The 20,856-nt window shown below is 37.9% G+C and overlaps 1 protein-coding gene across 6 annotated transcripts in view; it reads left to right on the top strand.

The window, feature by feature from the left end:
* Positions 1-20,856, top strand: part of MED12L (mediator complex subunit 12L) — a 338,137-nt gene that overhangs the window by 292,640 nt on the left and 24,641 nt on the right. For 4 of the 6 annotated variants that reach the window (XM_043595115.1, XM_043595118.1, XM_043595119.1 and 1 more), the window contains 5 exons: positions 50-412; positions 3,241-3,397; positions 6,964-7,175; positions 14,497-14,547; positions 20,304-20,393. In XM_043595115.1, coding sequence (XP_043451050.1) covers positions 50-412; positions 3,241-3,397; positions 6,964-7,175; positions 14,497-14,547; positions 20,304-20,393 — 873 coding nt within the window. The remainder of the gene's footprint in view (positions 1-49; positions 413-3,240; positions 3,398-6,963; positions 7,176-14,496; positions 14,548-20,303; positions 20,394-20,856) is intronic. The other 2 variants (XM_043595117.1, XM_043595120.1) reach the window with 1 other exon arrangement.

Genomic DNA, 20,856 nt, shown 5'->3' with positions numbered 1-20,856 from the left:
GTCAGGGAAAGATCTGAACATGTGTTCACAGAGCATTATTTCACCACAGGGTCTTCAGGTGTCTACAAAGCAGAAGGTGTCCCCATGGGATTTGTTTGAGGGTCAGAAGAACCCAGCTCCTCTGTCTTGGGCCTGGTTCGGGACTGTCCGAGTGGACCGAAAGGTGATCAAGTACGAGGAGCAGCATCACCTGCTGTTGTATCACACACACCCCATGCCCAAGCCCCGAAGTTACTACCTCGAACCGCTGCCCCTGCCTCCCGAGGAGGAAGAGGAGGAGTCCACATCTCCCATCTCTCAGGAACCAGAGCGGAAATCAGCTGAGCTGTCAGATCAGGGAAAAACCGCAACAGATGAAGAGAAGAAAACAAAAGGAAGGAAGCGCAAGACGAAATCAAGCTCAAGAGTTGACGTGAGTGTGAGAAGTAGGGAGGTCTTTGGCTCATTGGCATCTAGTGAGAGATTTAATAGTGCCCAGATTCTTTTCCTAGAAACATTATGAAGAGCATTATCATCCTTCTTGTAACAGTTGTAATCTTCACAAAGCTCTATTTTAATTAATAGAATGGCACAAGAATAGTGACCTGTCACAGAAGACAGGATTATAGCTTGTGATTTTTTTCCTTCTCTACTTTTCACTCTTTTAAGTTTGGGCTTCCATTGTGAGTAGTATTTAATTAATATTTCAGTGCCTCATCATTTCTCACATTTGAAACTTGAATTGTTTAGACCCGTAAAAGCTCATCATCTTACATATTTTTATTATAAGACATGTCTAAAATATTTATCGTATTTTGAGCACTTGATAATGGTAGTAGATTAATACGGAAAACTATTTGCCTTTCCCTAGCTAACATTCCATCTAATATATCCAATAGGATGTTTCTGAGATTTCATATTTTACTATTTCACCTTAACTTCCTATATATTTTACCTCTTTCACAGATTTTCAGACTTTATAAAAGATGAACACAATTTTAAAAAGTCCTATTCCTTGTTTTCCTATTAGTCTTCCCTACCTCTACCAACATTTTCTTGAAAACAACAGAAATCATTGAGATGGCAATTTGGGAATAATTTTATAACATTTATAGAGTGAATGTGTAAGGTATCTTTACAATTAATTCACCTAGAAAATACTTGAGAGAGAATTTAAAACATTTTTCTACATAATGCAAGGGTATTCTTGTTGTACCATGGAAGATATATTCATAATTGTATGTCTAATAATTATCTAATAGGGTTAGGGTTATGTCTGATAATTATGTCTAATAATTATCATGTCTAATAATTATCACTTACCTATATCAGAACCACAACGTATCTTTTCCTAGCTGATAGCTTGGTGATGAACATTTTTCTAGAGAAGACGACCATCGCTTTTGGATACCATTGAATGGTAGTGCCCTCTTCTCATACCTTCTACCAATATTCTTCCTACAAATATTCCTTTGTCTTGAAGAGGTGCTTAATAAGGTCCAGACTGCCACTCCCCAGAATCTGGACTCCTAGGCTGTTAGTCTGCATGGATAAGTTTCTGTTATTTTCAGAATAACACCCTCTTAAAAGCCTGAAAATTCCTCTCATTTTCCAAGTGAGCCCTGGTAATAGCCCTTCCTCCCATACTACTTCTGAAACTGTCCCTTTCTAGTGGGTTGTATTTCAGGGATCTGAGGTTTTGTTTTTCCTTTATCCTTTAGGGCTACATGAAAAGAAGCGGGGTGGGTAGATAACTGGGACATTCAGGTGTGATCCTTAGAGACTTTGCATGTCCCATAAGGAAGACAAAGCCCAGGTGCAGGAAATGGGATGGAGGCAGATGGCAGAGAGTCTGCTTCATTTGCGTACTGGCTTGAATAGTGGAAATAAGATACCATCTAGGCCAGGGACTGGTCCTGAAGTATTGTGCGTCTTCATGGCCTTATTCTCATCCAGACCCAGCATATCAGGAAGGATTCCTAAAATGACCTAAGATGAAATGATCTGGAGAATGAGCATCTGAAGATGTTCTTTCACCTGTGGGCAGTGGTCATTATTGACGTGCTTTTAGTATTTTAAAAACAAACTTCAGAAGTGATCCTTTTCCGTCTTCCCCCCACTGAAGCCAAGTACATTTTTTCTGCCAAACATTGACGAACTTTACTATAGGGGGTTCCCACCTGGGATCCCACCCTCTTAAATAAAAAAAGTGCATAGACAAAAACAGTGTTTAGAAAACTTGCTACAATACCTACATCCTGGGTCCCCAGGGAAGCAAGGGAGCGATTACTGGGTAGGCGAGAGGGGTAGAGGCACGGCATTTGCCACCTGCGTGCCCATACTCACCCCGAACATAATAGTTCTGGTGACATGTTCTGCAGGGGACTAGGGAGCCCCAGACTAGGGGCAAGATGGAAGCAGGGGGTGTGGTGGGCAGCCTTGGGACTTTAGTTAAGGAACCGACAGAAGTGCTTGGTGCCATTGTCTTAGGGCAATTTGTTGCTGGCATCCACAACGGGGAATTTGTAGCCATAGGTGGGTTCCTCAGCACACAGGATGCAGGGCAGGGCAAAGATGTTGATGTGTTCCTGGCCCTCCGCCTGGATCACTTGGGAGGGGCAGTTGGGCTCACCTAAGTGGTTGATGAAGCGGCAGCATTGCCATGCCTTGTGGCCTCCACCCTGTTAAAGCCACCTATAGAGAACATGTAGCACCTAATACCCTTCCCCATCATACAACTTCTGCTTGTCAGCACAGAATGAATGACAGTACCAGTGTACTCAATGACCATCGAAGTTTTGTTTAAAAAATAGGCCCGTCCCATGGATGGCATATCCGTAGACATCCACAGCCTCTTTGGATGTCTTCTTGAGTGCATGGCCACAGGCAGCTCCAGGCTGGCAGCATGTCTGGTTGATCTGAGCTGCACCTCATCCTCTTCCTCATCCCGGGTGGTCTCCCTCAGGGAGCATCAGGTGCTAGGATGCACTTCCGGACATAGACCTCTGCACAGGCCACCCTGTGGGGATTTAGGGGTCGAAGCCAAGTACTTTCTTATTCTAAAGTTTTTACCCAAATGAGTGTCTTGCAAAAGAATATGTTGACCCTCTTGCCTTGTGTCTTCACCTCTATAAAAAACAGCCTTGCCCACTGGGATAGAAGCTGGCTTGAAGAATGTGATAGGAGGAATTTGCATTAATTACCTATAGTTTGTGGAGTTAAATAACTTTATTGTTATTATCTTTTCTCTTTATTTTGAAGGAGTATCCACAGAGCAACATATACCGAGTGCCTCCTAACTACTCACCCATTTCCTCCCAGATGATGCACCATCCACAGTCCACCTTATGGGGCTATAACCTCATGGGTCAGCCCCAGCAGCCGGGTTTTTTCCTTCAGAACCAATCTCTTACTCCAGGTATGTGAAGAGAGAGTGCAGTCGGGTCCCTCTGAGACATGAAGTAGCTTGGGGTTTAACCGGAAATCTCTGTAAAACTTAGAAAATGCCATAACTGAGTACTCCGTTGAGTGGTTTTTCTTCTAATAATATGAAGGTGTTTTATTTTGTTTTTTTAATGTTTCTTTTAATATATTTTTGATTGTCACATAGATGAATATATTCTAAGAATCAAACAATACCTGAGCGTATACAGTAGTAATCCAATATGTGCCCAATTTGGGGGTGTTCCTCAAGTGTTAAAATAAGGTTTTAATTACTAGTTTATGTACTGAGTTGGGAATTTTCATTCAGTGTTAGAAGGAAATTAGCTACTGATGAAAATGTACAATATCAGATAAAAAGTTGATAAGAGTTGTATGTTGTGAAATTTGTGTATGTTTTGATGAGATAAAATTCTTACCAGTGTTTTAAGTAATTAGTCAATATTGTGAAGCATCTTTATTTTCTCATGTGATGAATTGTAAATTGCTTATACCATGAAGGATCTCAGAAATTTAGTTCAGCAAGTAGACTGAGTTATCAAACAAGGAAAACTACCATCTCTCTAATTTTAGTATTGCTTTAATTCAAGCCCAAGTATATTTTATATCTGAAATGAACATGTCCTAAATAAAAAAATCTCTTAGAACTGAATTTAATTTTCTTTCTAAAAGAAAATTTGCTTGTTTCAACAGAGTAGCTTATTTTGAGGTCTTACTCTGCATGTTATGATTTTTACTGTAATTTAAGTATGACATTTGAGGCCTAGGAAAGACATTTTTTTATTCTTGGCTCATGGGAGAATCCATATTTCGCCATCTAAATTAGTGGTTAAGAGGGCTGGTCTGGAAGTTATACATCTAGGTTCAAGTCTGGTTCTACCACTCTTCTACTGTATAACATTGGGTTTTAGTTTCTCTGTGCATCAGCTTGATTATCTGTAAAATGGATATGCTAATATATACCCTCATAGGGTAGGGGATTCAATTATTTATTCAACAAAATGTACTGAACTTCATAATGTTCCAGACTCTGTTTTGGGTGGTAAGAGACTATAGTAAAGAAAATGGATAAAAATGTTCATTCTTCTTTGAGTGATGAAATAAGGTTTATATCATACACATACACACAGAGTATAACTTATAATTGTTTTTAACGTCTATTTTTGAGAGAGAGAGACATAGTGTGAGTGGGGGAGGGGCATAGAGAGAGGGAGACACAGAATCTGAAGCAGGCTTCAGGCTCTGAGCTGTCCACACAGAGCCCAACGCAGGACTCGAACCCACAAACCGGTATGCGAGATCATGACCTGAGCCGGAGTTGGACGTTTAACCAACTGAACCACCCAGGAGCCCCTAAAGTAAACTTTTGAAAATGTAGCACACAGAAGATGATCTAACCCAGCAAACATGCTCAGTAAAAGATCTTAACATATTCCTACCTCAGGGCTTTTGCACCTGCTGGCTCCTGTGCCTGTAGTGCTCATCCTTAAGTATTTTACATGGCTCACTGCCTCCCTCCTATGGGTTTGGTCAGATACCATTTTCTCACTGGGCTTCCACTGACCGCGCTGTTTTAAATGGTAAGCCACAGCCCTTCCCTGAACCCTGTTTCCCTCTGCTTTCTATTTCCCCGTGGCATTAGCATTTGGTTATACACTATATATTTTACTTATTACTGGTTTATTCTCTGCCCTTTTCAGAATGTAAGCTCTGGTAGGACAGGCATTTTTTCTGTTAAGGTTACTGTAGTCTCCTCAGAACTTAAAGCAGCCTCTGGCTTTTAGTAAGCTCTTAAAAATTGGTTCTTGAGTGAATGAATGTAGACCACAAAGAGCGAACTAGACAATAATGAATGTGGAAAATAATGCATGTTCTCTCTTTTGAACTTTATTTTTTCAGTTCTAAGGTTCTTGTGAATTTGTAGCATTTTTAAACACCAGGGCTGTGTGAATTAAAGGTTCACTGTTTCATAATGACATATACTCTCTTTCCCTTAGAATACTATAAGCAGGGTTTATAAGTTAAGGAACCTTAGGTATTAGGTGAGTTTTAAGGATGTGTAAGAAAAAATATTAAGGAAAATGAAGATACATAGGGATTTTATATGTGTGATTTTTTTTTAAATATGAGTCCTATGAAGTTACAGAAGAGTATGTACAGTATGCTTTTCATTAATATATAGTTAAAATGCAAAGAATTATGCCCCCTCAGTATACACGTGTAGACATATACCCAGCCACTCGCCCTTCTACAATTTGTCTTTCTTTGTCATGTATACATGCCAGTTTGGTAAAGTTACAAGGAAATGTTTGGGAATATTAAACACCATATTCAGAATAACATCTGGTGAGAGAAAGAAGGTGAGAAAAGTAATTAGGAATATGCAGAGGGCTTCAGGGATAGTTACTTTATTTCTTTAGTTGGCTCAAAGGTACAAAATCATAGAAACGTTAGGAAAATTCAAACAACGTGAAATGTAGTCTGGTCCTTAGAGTTTCCTTTATCTGTAAAATGAGCTCATTAAGTTTTTACGTATTAGTATAGTTCCAGTTCTTCAATAAAATTTACCTTGCCGTATGTTACCTGAGTTGACTTTCCTCTTTTTTCCAAATGTTCTTCAAATGCTGCTGAATGACTTCATAAACCATGTTGCTGGCTCTGGGTTTGTGTCTTTAAAAGAATGTGGGTTTTTCAAGTGAATAGCTTTACAATGTTTTTTTCACCATACAACTTGTTTGAAAGAAAAAAGATAACACATCTTTTGTGAGATATTTATATAGAGGTTTTCTTACACATATATTAAAGGATATAAAATCTGGTAAATGAAGGATTGGCACGTAGTTTGAAGCCAGCAAATGTTGAAAATTTTTTTCCCAAACTCTTAAAGGCATTTGACAAATTATATATGCAAATATGTTGAGGATTTCCTTTGGTTTCTCAAGGATCACTACAAATAACATTTCTTGTTTGATTTCTGTCCTTCAGAAAAGATGTGTTTTGTCTTTGAGTCATGGTGTTTGAAGTTTCCAAGCCTTTCAAGTTTTCAAAGTATTTCTTGCGTCTCTTCTACAAAAGGGGCATTTTCATTTTGCTATTGTCACAAAACTTAAATATCATGAGCTTTAAATTTATTTGAGATTACAAAAGAGTTTCTGTGACTGACTTAGGACACCTGGCACAATATACCATGAAGGCAGTACATTTTATGCAGGTAACGTGTTCCTGAAGGCCTTGCAGGGTTTAAAACCCACATGGTTCCAAAATTACACCCTTGAGTCAGTTTCAGGGATTTCAGGTTATCACCTGAAGTGGGGCTTCTATGAAGTCACTGAAATACTATAATTCACTCCTACATCACTCCTCCCCATCATTTGGAAATTGTGCAGTTCTCCACAGACCTTTAATATTTATGTGGGGTGAGGCGGGCCTTATTTTCCATTTGCTCACAAAGGCTTAGAAGGTAAGGTTCCTGTGTTTTGATAAAACAAGGAAGAAGTTGTATTAACATGCACAGAGAGCCCTTCTTTCTGGTTGCTTTGGTAGGTGGTTCTAGATTGGACCCCACGGGCTCCTTCGTCCCAACGAATACCAAACAAGCTCTGTCCAACATGCTGCAGCGGCGCTCGGGGGCCATGATGCAGCCGCCGCCCCTCCACGCCATCACATCGCAGCAGCAGCTGATACAGATGAAGCTTCTGCAGCAGCAGCAGCAGCAGCGGCTTCTCCGGCAAGCCCAGGCTCGACCTTTCCAGCAGGTTTGTCCAGATCCAGCAATGGAGTCCTCTGTGTTTTGGTAGCGCCTCTAGTTGGGGATGAGTGTGGGATATGTGGCATATCCCTCCTGCCTGTGTATCCCCGAAATCGTATATGAGCGCAGGCTTGCCTCTCCTCCAGGCTTGTAAATACTTTTCCTCCCGTGTATTTTGCTATTATCACTGATCAGATGAGAACTTTGGAAGTATCTTAAGTTCATTAAAAGTATGCCTGTAGAACAAAAACAAGGGTTGATGACTTTCTAGTCACTTAGAAGCAGCAGGTTTTTCATCCTTGTAGTGAGGGCTCACTCACTGAGCCCTCTTTCCCTGTAATTAGCACCATATTCTGTACTCCTTCGAGCTTTACTTTCATGTATTTTTAGTAGATTTATTACCCTGAAGTTGTATCTCTAAAATCCTGATGGTTCTTAGGTTTCTCCCTGTAGTTCCCTGCATAGATTCTATGTTCAGTATGTGCTTAATAGTGAGACCTATAGCAAAGAATATAGTACAAATAATAGTCAGTGTATAGATACCTTCAACTTCATTCTTGAATTTATATTGCTGTTTTTATGCCTTCTAACTCAATTGTCTTTAACTTTTGAGATGACAGTGATTGTTTAACAAGACAATGGTGGCCATCATACACAGCATAGTATTGGCTCATGAAGCCCACACATCTGTACAAATAAATAAAATAGAAAAGGAGGTGAGATTGGGACTTTTTTTTTTAATCCAGTTTCTACATACTTTTTGTACTTTGCAATTTTGCTAAAAAATATTACTGATGATGATAATAGCAGCTAACACCAGTAGAGCACTTACTATTTGCCAAAACATTTCTAAGCCCTTTAAATGTGTTAGTTATCTTAGATCCCACAATATCCCACAACAACGCTGTGATTTAGGTACTTTTTTGAACCTCAAAGGAAGTAGCCAATCTGCATGTGTATCCTGCTTTAAAAGAAACCATAGAACTTTCAGATGAGCAAGAAATTTTAATGCTTCTACAAATATTCTTTGTATTTTGGATAACTTTCTAGGCATGTGTCCATTATATAACTTAGGACATTTTTGCAGTCAGTCCATCCACTTAGTGATTTGGGCGTTTGAGGGTGGGAGGGTTAGTTATACATTCTTAAAAACGGTTTTGTTTTTTACCTATATTATAAGAAGGACAGGAAAGAGGAAACTAGTTCAATTGTATGGGGATGCAAAGCCCAGTCACTGCATGCTTGTCTCTCTCAGACCTCTAGCAATTGCTCAAACTCCCTGGGTGTCAGGTAAGGGGCCTGAGTTGCTTCTTACACAGAAATGATGAGCATTGGATATCAAGAAATAGTTATTTTGTTTAAATAAGCAGCAATTTTAAAACGTGAGCCATTAAAAACCTCAGTAGGATTTTAGCTATTCTTGGGGATGAACAAAAATAATTATAGTATTGTTTCAAGTCCTTGTCAAGATCATACAAAAAACTTGCTGTACATTGAGTAACCATCCCCACAGCATGAATTCAGTTCCCTTTTAATTTAATGTACGACTAAGTAAAACTTGCCTTCCAATAAGTTTATTTTTTTATGTCTACTTTTTGTTTGTTTCTTTTTATGGAGAGAGAGAGAGAGTGAGAGCATGAGTCAGGGAAGGATGGAGAGAAAGGGAGACAGAGAATTCAAAGCAGGCTCCGCACTGTCAGCACAGAGCCTGATGCGGGGCTTGACTCATAAACCGTGAGATCATGACCTGAGCCGAAATCGAGTCGGACACTTATCCGACTGAGCCACCCAGGCACTCCTCTTTTTCTGATTCTTTTTGCTAACTCCTTTTTTCCCCTTTTTTTCTTTTTCTTGTTACTCTTTTATTATTATTTTTTTTAATATTTCTTAATGATTGTTTATTTTTGAGTGGGAGAAAGGAATAGACAGGGAGACAGAGGATCCAAAGCAGGCTCTGTGCTGATAGCAGAGAGCCCAACGTTGGGTCAAACCCACAAATCGTAAGATCATGACCTGAGCTGAAGTCGGACGCTTAACCGACTAAGCCACCCGCCCTTCCTGTTACCCTTTTTGTTTTACCATTCTTCAAGTGTTAGATATTTGAGGGGAAATAACATTTTTTTTAAGGAAGAGACGTACATGCATGGTGCAGTGGTATGGTTGAATGGTCCTACACAAAGTCAGTGAGATTATGCATAGCATTTGTCAGAGTGCCTGTACCTAGGAGGTCCTGAGGAAATGTTAGTTCCTCTCCTCTCATGTACAAACTATTAATATACCTGGATTCTAGTTAAATCTGGTATTGTGGCAGAAAAAAATTCTGGGGTAATCCTTAAAAAAATAGAATAAGAGCAGAATGATTTGGAATATTTGTGATGTTGATAAATTGTTTTAATGTATGGTTCTGGATGCAGTTGTTTTGTTTTTTTTTCTTTTTTTTTATTTTAAAAAAAAATTTTTTTTTTTCAACGTTTATTTATTTTTGGGACAGAGAGAGACAGAGCATGAACGGGGGAGGGGCAGAGAGAGAGGGAGACACAGAATCGGAAACAGGCTCCAGGCTCTGAGCCATCAGCCCAGAGCCTGACGCGGGGCTCGAACTCATGGACCGCGAGATCGTGACCTGGCTGAAGTCGGACGCTTAACCGACTGCGCCACCCAGGCGCCCCTGCAGTTGTTTTTCTAATAAGTACTCACTTATGTCCTTCGTGATAAGAAATGATGGAGAAATGTTCATTCTCATTTTGGCCAGGACCCAGTTAAATGCCTACACATAATGTGATTCTCTCTAGCTACATAAGCACTTGTGATATCTTTTTCTCTTGTGAAATAGAAATCATTGATCTTCTTATCCTTAGCAATTCTCTAATTCTGGGAATCCATTAACTTAAGTGTAACAAGCATGTTGGAGAATTTCAGACATCAGGTCTTATACTCTGTATCATGTTTACATGGTAGTGAGCAGAGGGTAGAAATTTATGAAAGGCTTATCAAACGAATGTGTGTTTTGGGAAACTATTTCCAGGATCCTAGAGCTTCCTAGTAGCCTTAATCCTTAGCAGTCTGGTTTTTATCCACAAACTCCTCTCAGCCATCCTTCTAGTGCTTCCAGAATCTGCTTCCAGCAGTGATCTCTACTATGGTTCTTCTGAAAACCTAGCTGGGGCATGACAGGATGTAAATTCCTGGATTCTGGATATGTCTCATACCTTATGGAACCCTCTTTGCCTCTTTCCATCTTAATGGAAACAAGGTGATATATATAGGAGTCATCCAGCCTTAGATGGTGCACAAGAAAACTTCAGTTCCATTATAAATTAACTCTGTGTCCACTGCAGAAACTGAATATCAGCCTCAGTTGGTCATGGAAGTTTCTGTTATGGATCATTCTTATATTTCCTAAAGAACGTATTAAGACATTGGTATAGTGTCCAGAAAACAAATGCTTAAATAGCATGGATATTGTTAAGTTTTTTTAATCACATTATCTGATGTAATGGTTGTAATTGCATGTATTTTCTTAGAGCTTTACTACCTATCAGTATGCATAAAGATATGTTGGCAAGGAAACTTGCTTTCATTGTTTTTAGTTAGTCTGCATCCAGGAAAGTAAAAGTGATCTGCTTCCCATCCCTTACTTGATGTCCCTTATCTAAATGGGACTCAGTGCCGTGATTGTGTTGCCCTTTTGTGCCTCAGAGCCTCATCTATACGGTGGAGCCAATGCAGTATTTACATTACAGAGTTCTTGTGAAATTAATGTTTTAATACATGTAACAGCCCTTTACAACAGTGGCCGGCTCATAGTAAGTGCTCAAAAAATGTTAGCTGTCATACTTGTTGTTGCTGTTTTGTTAGTATCATATTATTCATGTATTATTTCAAAGGACATCTGTATCACATAAAAATCTTGATTTTCCTAAAAACAGATGAAAAGAGAATTAGGAGCACATCCAATGCTTTACTTGCATCATCATATTAATTGTCCCTAATAAGACTCGTGCTCAGTGGCTGCCCATGGAAGAGGCCAGTAAGAAGGAATGTTGTTTACTTTTCCACATAGCCATTTTGGTTTCTTAAAGTGGTATATTTTTACTGTCTAATTTTGTAATACAAACTTTCGAGGGGATAATTCCAACTGTAGTGTTAAAAATATCGCTGTTATATTTTCTACATATCCTATGGGAAGCATCACAAAATCTAAAATATTGGTGAAAATAATGCAAAATGCTGCTTAAATTGTTTTCCAGTCTGTTTTTTAGAGCCAATATTTTTCTTCTGACAGGAGGAACTTGCTTTCCTCACCCCCACTGTATCAATCTTCTAGGGAAGGGGCTTTTGGAGGGCATCCTTAAGTTTTGATCCATGGAAAGGACTTAATTGTTTGCCTTGATTTGTGGTATAGCTTTATCCTAATTTCCCCGTTTTAGTGCACAAAACCCCTTTGTTGTTCTTTGTAATAATCAACACCAGCCAACTTATTTTAAGGAAGACAATATATGTAGCTTTCTCGATTAATTGTCTTTATTTAAAGAAAGACAATATATGTAGTTTAAATTGGCTGAGACAAATTTGGAAGAAGGCAATTGGTGATAGGCTACAGATAATCATACGGATATTGATGACATTGAAGAGGGAGATTTCTGACAGAGGACAGAAATGGTGTGCCCACTTAGAGCTAGTGGTTACTTTAAGAACTTTACATTATTAACCACAGGGCAGGTGCCATCAATGTGTATCTAAATGAAGGAATTAGATCACTTACTAAAAGAACAATGACTGAGTCAGAGCCTCCCAGAGCAGTGAGCTCCCTGGCAAAAGTGAATTTGTAACACCCTGAAAACTTGCCTCTTGGATTGATGAAACCCATTTAAGTTGAATGACCACCCTTTATATGGTAATTGATCTCCTACTGTAGGGATGTGGCATCACCTTGGAATTTCTGAGTCCTTCCTTTATTCTCTCCCTCCCTCCCTCCCTCTCTAGTGGTGTATTTCAAACATACAAGAATAGAAAATAGAACAAACACTGATGGATTTACTACCTAGCTTTACTGAATAATCCTGAAAAATTCAGCCCATATTTGCTCTAGATCATCTAAGAAAATAAAAATAAAACAGTATGTGTACTCTCGTTTCCCTTTTTTCCTATAAAGAGGTAATCACTATCGTAAATTTAGTGTTTTCCTTTCTCATGAATGTTTTTATGTTTCTGTACATTTTTGCAACCATCAACATAAACATATATTACTTTCAGAATTGAAACTTAATATGATGGTTTCACACATATATTATTGTATTGTTTTAAAACTTTTTATTTCGACCAGTTTTGAATATCTACTTGTCACATGTAGTTTTATTCATTTGTCTTGGTTGATGCTAGTCCATTATGGATATTGATCTAATATTTGTCCATTCTCCTGTTGATGATCATTTAAGTTATTTTCAATTTTTTTCTTACTGCTAATGCTATATTACTATTATGTTACATTAAAAAAAATTTTTTTTAATCTTTATTTATTTTTGAGAGAGCGGAGACAGAGCGAGAGCGGGGGAGGGGCAGAGAGAGAGGGAGACACAATCTGAAGCAGGTTCCAGGCTCAGAGCTGTCACCACAGAGCCTGATGCGGGGCTCCAACTCACGGACCCTGAGATCATGCCCTGAGACGAAGCCGGACGCTTAACCGCAGAGCCACCCAGGCGCCCCTATTATGTTACATATTTTACGTTTCTTCTGCACATACGGAGAGAGCTAGGGTATGTGCTTCCAAGTGGAAATGCTGGTTCGATTTCCAATGTGGTGATGATTCTCCTCAGTTATAAATGAGTTTTCTCCTTTCTTCATATCTCCCCCCAACCCTTGATGTTGTCAGATTGTATCTTTCTCATTCAGAGCAGGTGAAACAGTACCATATTATGACATTTAAATTTGTATATCCCAATTATCTGTGAATTTAGGCATCTTTTTTTTTTTAACTGTATTAGCTAGTCAAGGTTTCCCTTCTGTAATTTTCCTGATAATATAAGCGCATTTCACAATACTTTTATTCTTATTTGCTAAAGGTAGGCAGAATAGCCTTATTGAAACACATTGTTAGTTGTAGTAATTACCTTTAATGCATTCTCCTAGAGTGGATAATTTAAACACATCTCAATGGCAAAAATGAACTTCAGAGAAAACCCCTGAACTAGTAAATAGGTCCTGAGCCCTATTATTTTGTTCCTTGGATGGAAAACGACCACGTCCAGGGAAGTGGGTGCTTTGGTTATTAATATCTGGCATTTCTCCGTTTTTTTTTGAATGATGAGGAAGATGTGCATTTTATTTGCTGAAATTATGATTGGGTCCCTATAGTTTAGAAAATAGTGTCCACAGCTTGATTATGAGGAGAGAGGAGGCAAGATTAAGGGGTGATGAGAGTGGACGATTAATAGAATGGTCGTCGGATCCAAATACAAATGTACAGATGCCATGAATTATATACCTACGCCTAAAATAGTGAGAAGAGATACTTCCTTGGGGAATTTTTCCTATAGTTTTTAGTCCTTAGTATAATAAAATACTTTTTCCTATTAGGGTTGGTAATCCTTTGCCTTATCTCTATCTCTAAAACTCAGTGGGCAGAAAATGTTTAACATCTTAGACAAATGTCACTTGTACTCCGTTTATAAAAATGGCTAAACAAGTGAATTATTTCCCTGAGAAATAGGAATTTTCCCCAATGTTTTTGGGGAAACAAATCAGATGTTTTTCTAAACCAGATTCCCTCTTCCTTTGTAAACACTGGTGGCCCTGTAAATATTTGTTGTCTGATTTGGTTGATTGAATGAGTGATTGACATAATGCCCAGTTTTCATGTGTACTTCCTGAGGATGGAGCTAATTTCATCCTCCAACAATGTATGACCCCACTGACTTGTTCACTTAATGTTTTTTTGCGTTTAATGTGCCCCACGTGTTCTGAGCTTTCCCACTGACTGTAGGCTAGGAAGGACTCTGGCACCCCTTTTGCTCCCAGTGGAGTTCCAACATCCCTTAGTTACCGTAAGTGTCTGTCTGGTAGCTCCTCTGCTTCTTTTATGTCTGCATTTAACCTCTGGGTTGTGCTCTTCCATTATACGAATATTACCATTTATGTCCAGTCTATAGTACAGTGTTTGGTGGATGAATTAATAAAGCCTCTGCAGGGCCTGGGTTTTTAAGTCTTGACTCCCTGAAACATTGTTTTAAAATGAACTGTTACATATGTATTGTGGCTACACACATCACTAGGCTAAAAAAAATCTTATCTGTATTGTCTGCCGTTTTCTTGCTGTCCCCTTTCTGTAGGACTTCTGTAACTCTGCTGTCTCCCTTCTGGAAGACTTTGACAACATAATGGTAACACCCCCGCTGTCATTCCTTTTTCTTTTCTTTTTTTTTTTTTTTAAGTAAACTTTTATAGCATTACTCTTTGAACATCAAAGTGAGAAGTGGGTTATTCCTCTATAGTTGGTAAAAATTATAGTCTTCATTTCACTGTTATTCACTTGGTTTATGTTTGAGACTGTAACACAGAATCATGAATGCATCGGCCCTGTTTGATTTAATGGGATTTATTTCTGAAAGTTTTCTCCTTTGATTGCCTCATGATTTTCATCATTTATGTGTACGGTTTAGACACCAATGGACATTCATGACCTGGGCTTGGGAACATAGACCAGTTCGTGCACCTTCATCTCAGTTACAGTTTTGAACGCATCTTTTCCTGAGCTCTTGCTTCCCTTTGTGGTAATTCACATCATTAGCAGAGGAACGCATGGCATGCTGATTCATAGGCCAGTGCAAGATAATGAAAACTGTGGTTATGAAACATACCCTTCTCATCACATCCCACCCACTGGCTATTCTGAAATTCTCAACAGAACGCATCATCTCTATTTTCTTTCCGGTACGGAGAAGGTGTTTTTTTTCGAGCACAGGTCTTGTGCATGCATGTCATAAGACATTCACCTCTGCTGCTTTGCCTGGGCTAGCTAAGAATGCATGTTTTGCATTAAATTACTTATAGGTTTCTGTATCAGGTAGCCAACCCACAACATAAACCCAAGAAGCATTAGAATAAAAAAGAGCACACATCTCAGATGTGAATGTAAGTCAACTTGTTTCACTGCCAATTTTAATGGGTAACATTTTCTATACGTTGGTGACAATGTCTGTAATGCATATTCAAACTCTGAAAATATTTAGGTTATTAAATACTTGTTATATAGGCAATTTCTTTCATAGCTATTCAGCAAAGTTTGGAGATTTCTGAAAAGAATCAATTTTTCTGTCAATTTTTCTTGACGCTTTGTGGTATACAGAGAACAGGTGAGGTTTTTACTGAAAAAACTTGAATTAAACTTTATCAAATTAAAAATATTTTGGAGATAGCTTATGTTTGCTGTTGGGCATTTTGTTCAGATGATCATGTAATTTGGATAAAAGAAAATTTGCATCAATCGTTTATTTTACTTTTTTTGACACCAAATATTATTAAAGTCAACAGGTTCTATGCTTTCATTCAAAATAATGGAAATGTGTATATATATCTATGCTGTCCTTTTCACCATTCTTATTTTCCTTTAATATTCTCCAGGGTTAAGAATGTCATGAATGTATATACTAAACCAATCATATATTCATCATTTATGGGCATATTAATAGAATATATTGTAAAAGTTCATTATTGTGTGAGGTGTTTATTTTAGAATGATTCAGTTTGTTCCAGCCATTAATGTTACTGTTAGTTGATTCCCAACAAACTTTAATTTTATATGAAAGCGTTATAAAAGAATCAAGCATAACTGGTCAACTGGACCTCTTGTAATTATAGAATTTTCTCTGTGTCTCTTGTCTGTAATCAAAATACACCAGTGTGATGTTATGACCATAATTTCTGGTTCACACCATGTGTTGTTTTAGCCTTGGGCACCATTACTCAGTATCTTCCAAACTAGTACTAACAAATAAAACCCTTTTTGCTAGGTGACTCATAAAACATTACCCACTGACTTATTATCCTTCAATCAGCATTATCAGAAAGTCACAAAATCTGGCTGTGGTTTTTCAGGTACAACTTGTCTCTCTGAGACACTGAAACACCCTTAAAAAGTTACTAAGTAGGGATTTCAAATCATTGCTAGTGAACTGAGTGAACAGAAAAATCCCTGCTCCTGAGATGCTGCTGATTGTAATGCTTACTGTCTGCCTATTGTAGGATTAACCAACTCTTTCGGAAAGAGGTCTTCACATTTGTTCAGTTGACTAAGGGGGAGTAATTGCTAAATGAAGAGAACAAGACCCAGAAGAATGAAAATGATGATTTACCAAGAACTTTAAAGTTACTGGATGCCTTTATTTCAAGTTATGCAAATTATTTCAAATTATGCGAAAGGACTTTGAGTCAACACCTCTTTGAGTTCAGATACTTGTCTAGTTACAAATAAAGCAGGAAGAGAGAGTTGTTCTTATAAAGGCCAGGAAAATTAGTTACTATTGAATAGCACAGCTTTTTAAGAATCTTTTAGAAAGTGGGTTTTTTTTTTTTTGTAAAATGCATTGGATTTATGTTTCTTCTGTAGAAGCAAGCGCGAAGCAAAATCCATAGAAATGAACTTGAGAGACCACACGTAGGAATTTTTCTCAGAGAGCAATGTAGAGTTGAGTGTATGTGATTATCAGAACTTCCCAGTTAATTGTGGTTTATTCCTTTAGCACATGTAAGTTGGGTATCTGAGCCATGGGGGCTTGAACAGGGGCACAAACATGTCTTATTTTCTCTTCCAGTAATGTGCTCAAAGGCAAATGGCAGCTGGCTAGGCACAAATATTTGGTCAAAAACCAGCCTCTTGAATTATCCTTTGCAAAAATATGAAGTTAATGTTACCTTTGATTGTTTAAGTTAGGCAGAATAAATCAAGAGGGAGAAATGGAGCTAATTTTCAGATGTTGATGCAGGTAACAAGAAGTAATCATTAGAATGATAGATGCTAATAATTAAAACTGAATTTTTGAAATAAAAGATTGTGCTAAAAAATATGGGGCAATTGGAAAGCATTTGGTAAACTAATATATGCTGACATATAAATCCCAGTTTACTTCTAGAACTCTTCGTTAACAGATAAACTAAATTGAGTCTTAGATTTTCTCAATAGTATTTATTGAGCTGTTACTATATGCCAGACACCATGCTAGAAACTGCTTAAAAATAAATCTTAGAAAGTTTTCAGAAAATAACAGATAAATGGATTACGTGTAACTAAGGTGACCATATTTCCTGATTTGCCAAGCATGGTTCCACTCTGTACCTCTTGTCCTGGCCTGTCCTTGTTTGGATGATACACTACATAGTCTGTTCTTGATTTGATGCAGCAAAACTACCCTGCCAACTTTAAGAAACTTACTAAATCTTCGTCTTTAGTATCCTTGCTTATTCCCACATTATGGCCCTTGGTTAGCATTTGTAAAGTCTTTCAAATTACTGAAGAGCTTTCCTTATTCATTCTTTATTCAACACATTCAACTATTTCTACAAATTGACAGAATGTTTGACATAATGTTTCTAGCATTATTCTCAGGAAAAACAAAAATAGGGCATTTTAGTTTGGTGGGAGAGAATGGGATATTTTTCATTCAAGGAAACATGATGATACAGCTATGCACAGAGCACGTGGGGACTGGTGGCCAACTCAGAGTGTTTGATTTTCCCAGGAATGATATTGTGTATCTCAATTATTACCTACTGTACTTAAGTCGGGAAAAAATTGGAGGTAGGAGGTATACAGTATGTCCATAAATAAATAGTTTCCCTTTAGGCAAAAAATGATTAACAAAGAATGCATGAATTTTACAGTGTAAAACCTGTCTCTGAAATTTCTTATCCCTTTCTCTTTGCTTCTTCAAAAGTTAGTGGTTTTCCTTGAATGTTAATTTTGTGATTTTTTCTTTTTATGTAGAATAGTTTTAAATTCATATTTCTTTAATGTCCATGATTGCAACTGTAACTTGTCAATAAAAGTGTTGCACGGTAACTCAGATATTTACCTTATTAGTATTCTGGGTTTCTCCACATGTAAGTCATAGTTCATTTCATAGGGTTCTTCACTAAGCAAAGGAAGAGTGAAGAATTTGAAAACATCTTTATGCATCTGCATGTAGCCGTCATATACAGATCACATCTTGTTTCCTTTTAAACCAAAGCAGGATGTGGGAATTGTAGACCACTTCTGGATATCATGACTTTAACTCAATTATATAAGTAACTTATTTTCCCCCTTCTGTAAAAATGATAATATGAAAATATTTGTCCCCCACAAAGAAGCAAAATCGTATCTTGCAGGGACCTTGTACGACACTGTCCGGGAGCACTGAATTAAGCAGTAGCATTTAAGGAAGTGGTTGATTTAATGACTTCTAGGCATAGTGTTTGAAAAATCAAAAACCTTTCAAATAGTCTGGGAGGGGAATAGTGGTACGGCCTGGATGGTCACACTGTCATGGAATGAGTTTTCATAGAGGGAGTTTGGGATATTTTCCTTAGATTCAAGTGCATAGAGTAAATATAGACACAGTTGCACTTAGATTAACCAGCTAAAGCCTGAGGATATCTTCATGGTACCGTATTCTGCAAATGTAGATTCTTGTTGAAGCTATTACACGCACTCTCAGAAATTTTGTATTTGGTCCATATATGGGTGGATAGTCACCTTAGGAAAGGCTGAAGTTTCATAAATGCCCTCAAGTGATTTTATATGAGGAACCGAGAAAGGATTTTACTATATAATATATGCATTTCGTTTCAGCATTTCAGTAAGAAGTCTTTATAGATATCTTGGGTTTTTTTTGTTGTTGGAGTGAGTTTTAAAGGCTATATATCCGTAAAGAATAAGTACCAAGTGAGGATTTAAATATTTCCATTTTTAATATTGCATATGGAGACATCTTGTCCTAACAGAAAGAGCCCTGGCCTTAGGGATCAGACTCACCTGCGTTCAGATAATAGCTCTGCCAGGTCTAGCTCAATGAGCTTGCTAAGCTGCTTAAGCTCATTGAGCCTGGCTTCTTCTCTCTGAAGAATGTAAGTGAGGACGATACTCTCTTCCCTGCAGATTTATTGTGAGAAAATGGGAGTGAGAACAAGAAGTCCAGTCTCTGGCATAGAATAGATGTCCAATAATTGTTGGTGTTCACCCTCTAAAGCTAAATGCTTGTCACTTTCTGCCTGCTAGAAAAATCTACACTACTTTCCAAGCACATTAAATGGTTTTATATAACTATAATTTAACACTTTTGAAAAATGCGGACATCTATAAGACAAGAGTAAAATATTTTGGAATAAACCCCATTCTGTGTAATTAGTAAGTGCTGTAAAAATCTAGGGATGGTTGGAAACTAGACCTCTTTCCATGATGATTACTGCAAGCTTCCATGAAATAGCTTCTGACACCATAACATAAAACACATACAGTGGCTCTTAGATTTATTTTTCAAAGGGCAAAACATGTATTAAATTAAGACTGGTGAGCAGATGTTAATTGGTTTTATTTTATTATTGTCAGAGTTACATTTGCAGTTAATGTATTGTGAATTTTTATTGATAGTTATTCTAATTGATGATTAGTCATAGGAGATGCAAATTCATCTCTTGACCACATGGTTAAATAGACAATTGGTAGGTCACCGTGAAGAACCTTCATTAAAAAGCAATGAAATTTGTACCTCGTATTCTCTTTTTTTTATGGGCACAGAATGGTACAACTCCGTGCTTTCAGATTTCACACAGCCTCATGCCTTTCACTCGAAAGTGGCATTTGTATCCTGGGGTGTACAGCAGAGCTGTTTCAGAGCCTCTCTGATAAGTAGACCATTGGTTATTTTGGCTTGTATTTAATGTATGTATTATTGTTGGGGCATCTATAGTTTTTGGCAGAAATGATAAGTTTAATAGTCTCTACATACATAGAAAAAGTTCTATTTAATGCTGTTTGGAAAACTCCAAATTCTGTAGTCATCTAATAAGATTTGGTGTCATGGGTTATTGGGGTTCTTAGCCAGGAGTGCAAATCAAGTTCTTGCTGTTATGATCAAGAGTTTGCTTTGGCTTTGTTTTCCAGGGCCCGCCAGGGGACCAGGCTGCTCTCTTTGCTGCACAAGCACGGCCCTCCCCTCAGCTCCCCCAGTATCCAGGGCTGCAGCAAGCACAGGTACCCACATTTGCCTTGTAGATGCTGCTGGGATTTTTAATGTTGTTTATTTGAAGTGGGAAACCAAGTGAATAGGATATCAGCTCCCTTACGGGGTTTAGAAGGTAGTACTTCTGCTTATAGATTGGAGTTGACATCTTAAAAAAATGCATCACCAGTGATGAACAAACCTTCGGACTGAATGAAGAGCATAAAACATTTTAAAGAGTTCTTGATTTAAAAATCTAATCACTCTATTAACGATGATGGTAGGTGTTGAAATGCTTAACAGTCCCAGAGTACTTATTTTACTTTATAATAAATACTGATGTAATTCATGATTGAATTTATCCTATTGGAAGATAGGTTTGCAGAGAATCATGGTAGAGCGAGAAGGTAATTGGCCTTGGAATTAGACCTTGGCACAATTCCTGACACCTTTCTAGCTATGTAACATTGTGCATGTTATTCTGTCTTGGTTTCC

The sequence above is a fragment of the Prionailurus bengalensis genome, chromosome C2 (genome assembly GCF_016509475.1).
Source record: "Prionailurus bengalensis isolate Pbe53 chromosome C2, Fcat_Pben_1.1_paternal_pri, whole genome shotgun sequence".
Classification (NCBI taxonomy): Eukaryota; Metazoa; Chordata; class Mammalia; order Carnivora; family Felidae; genus Prionailurus; species Prionailurus bengalensis.
Note: the sequence above shows the minus strand (reverse complement) of the source record. Positions and strands in the feature narration are given on the sequence as shown.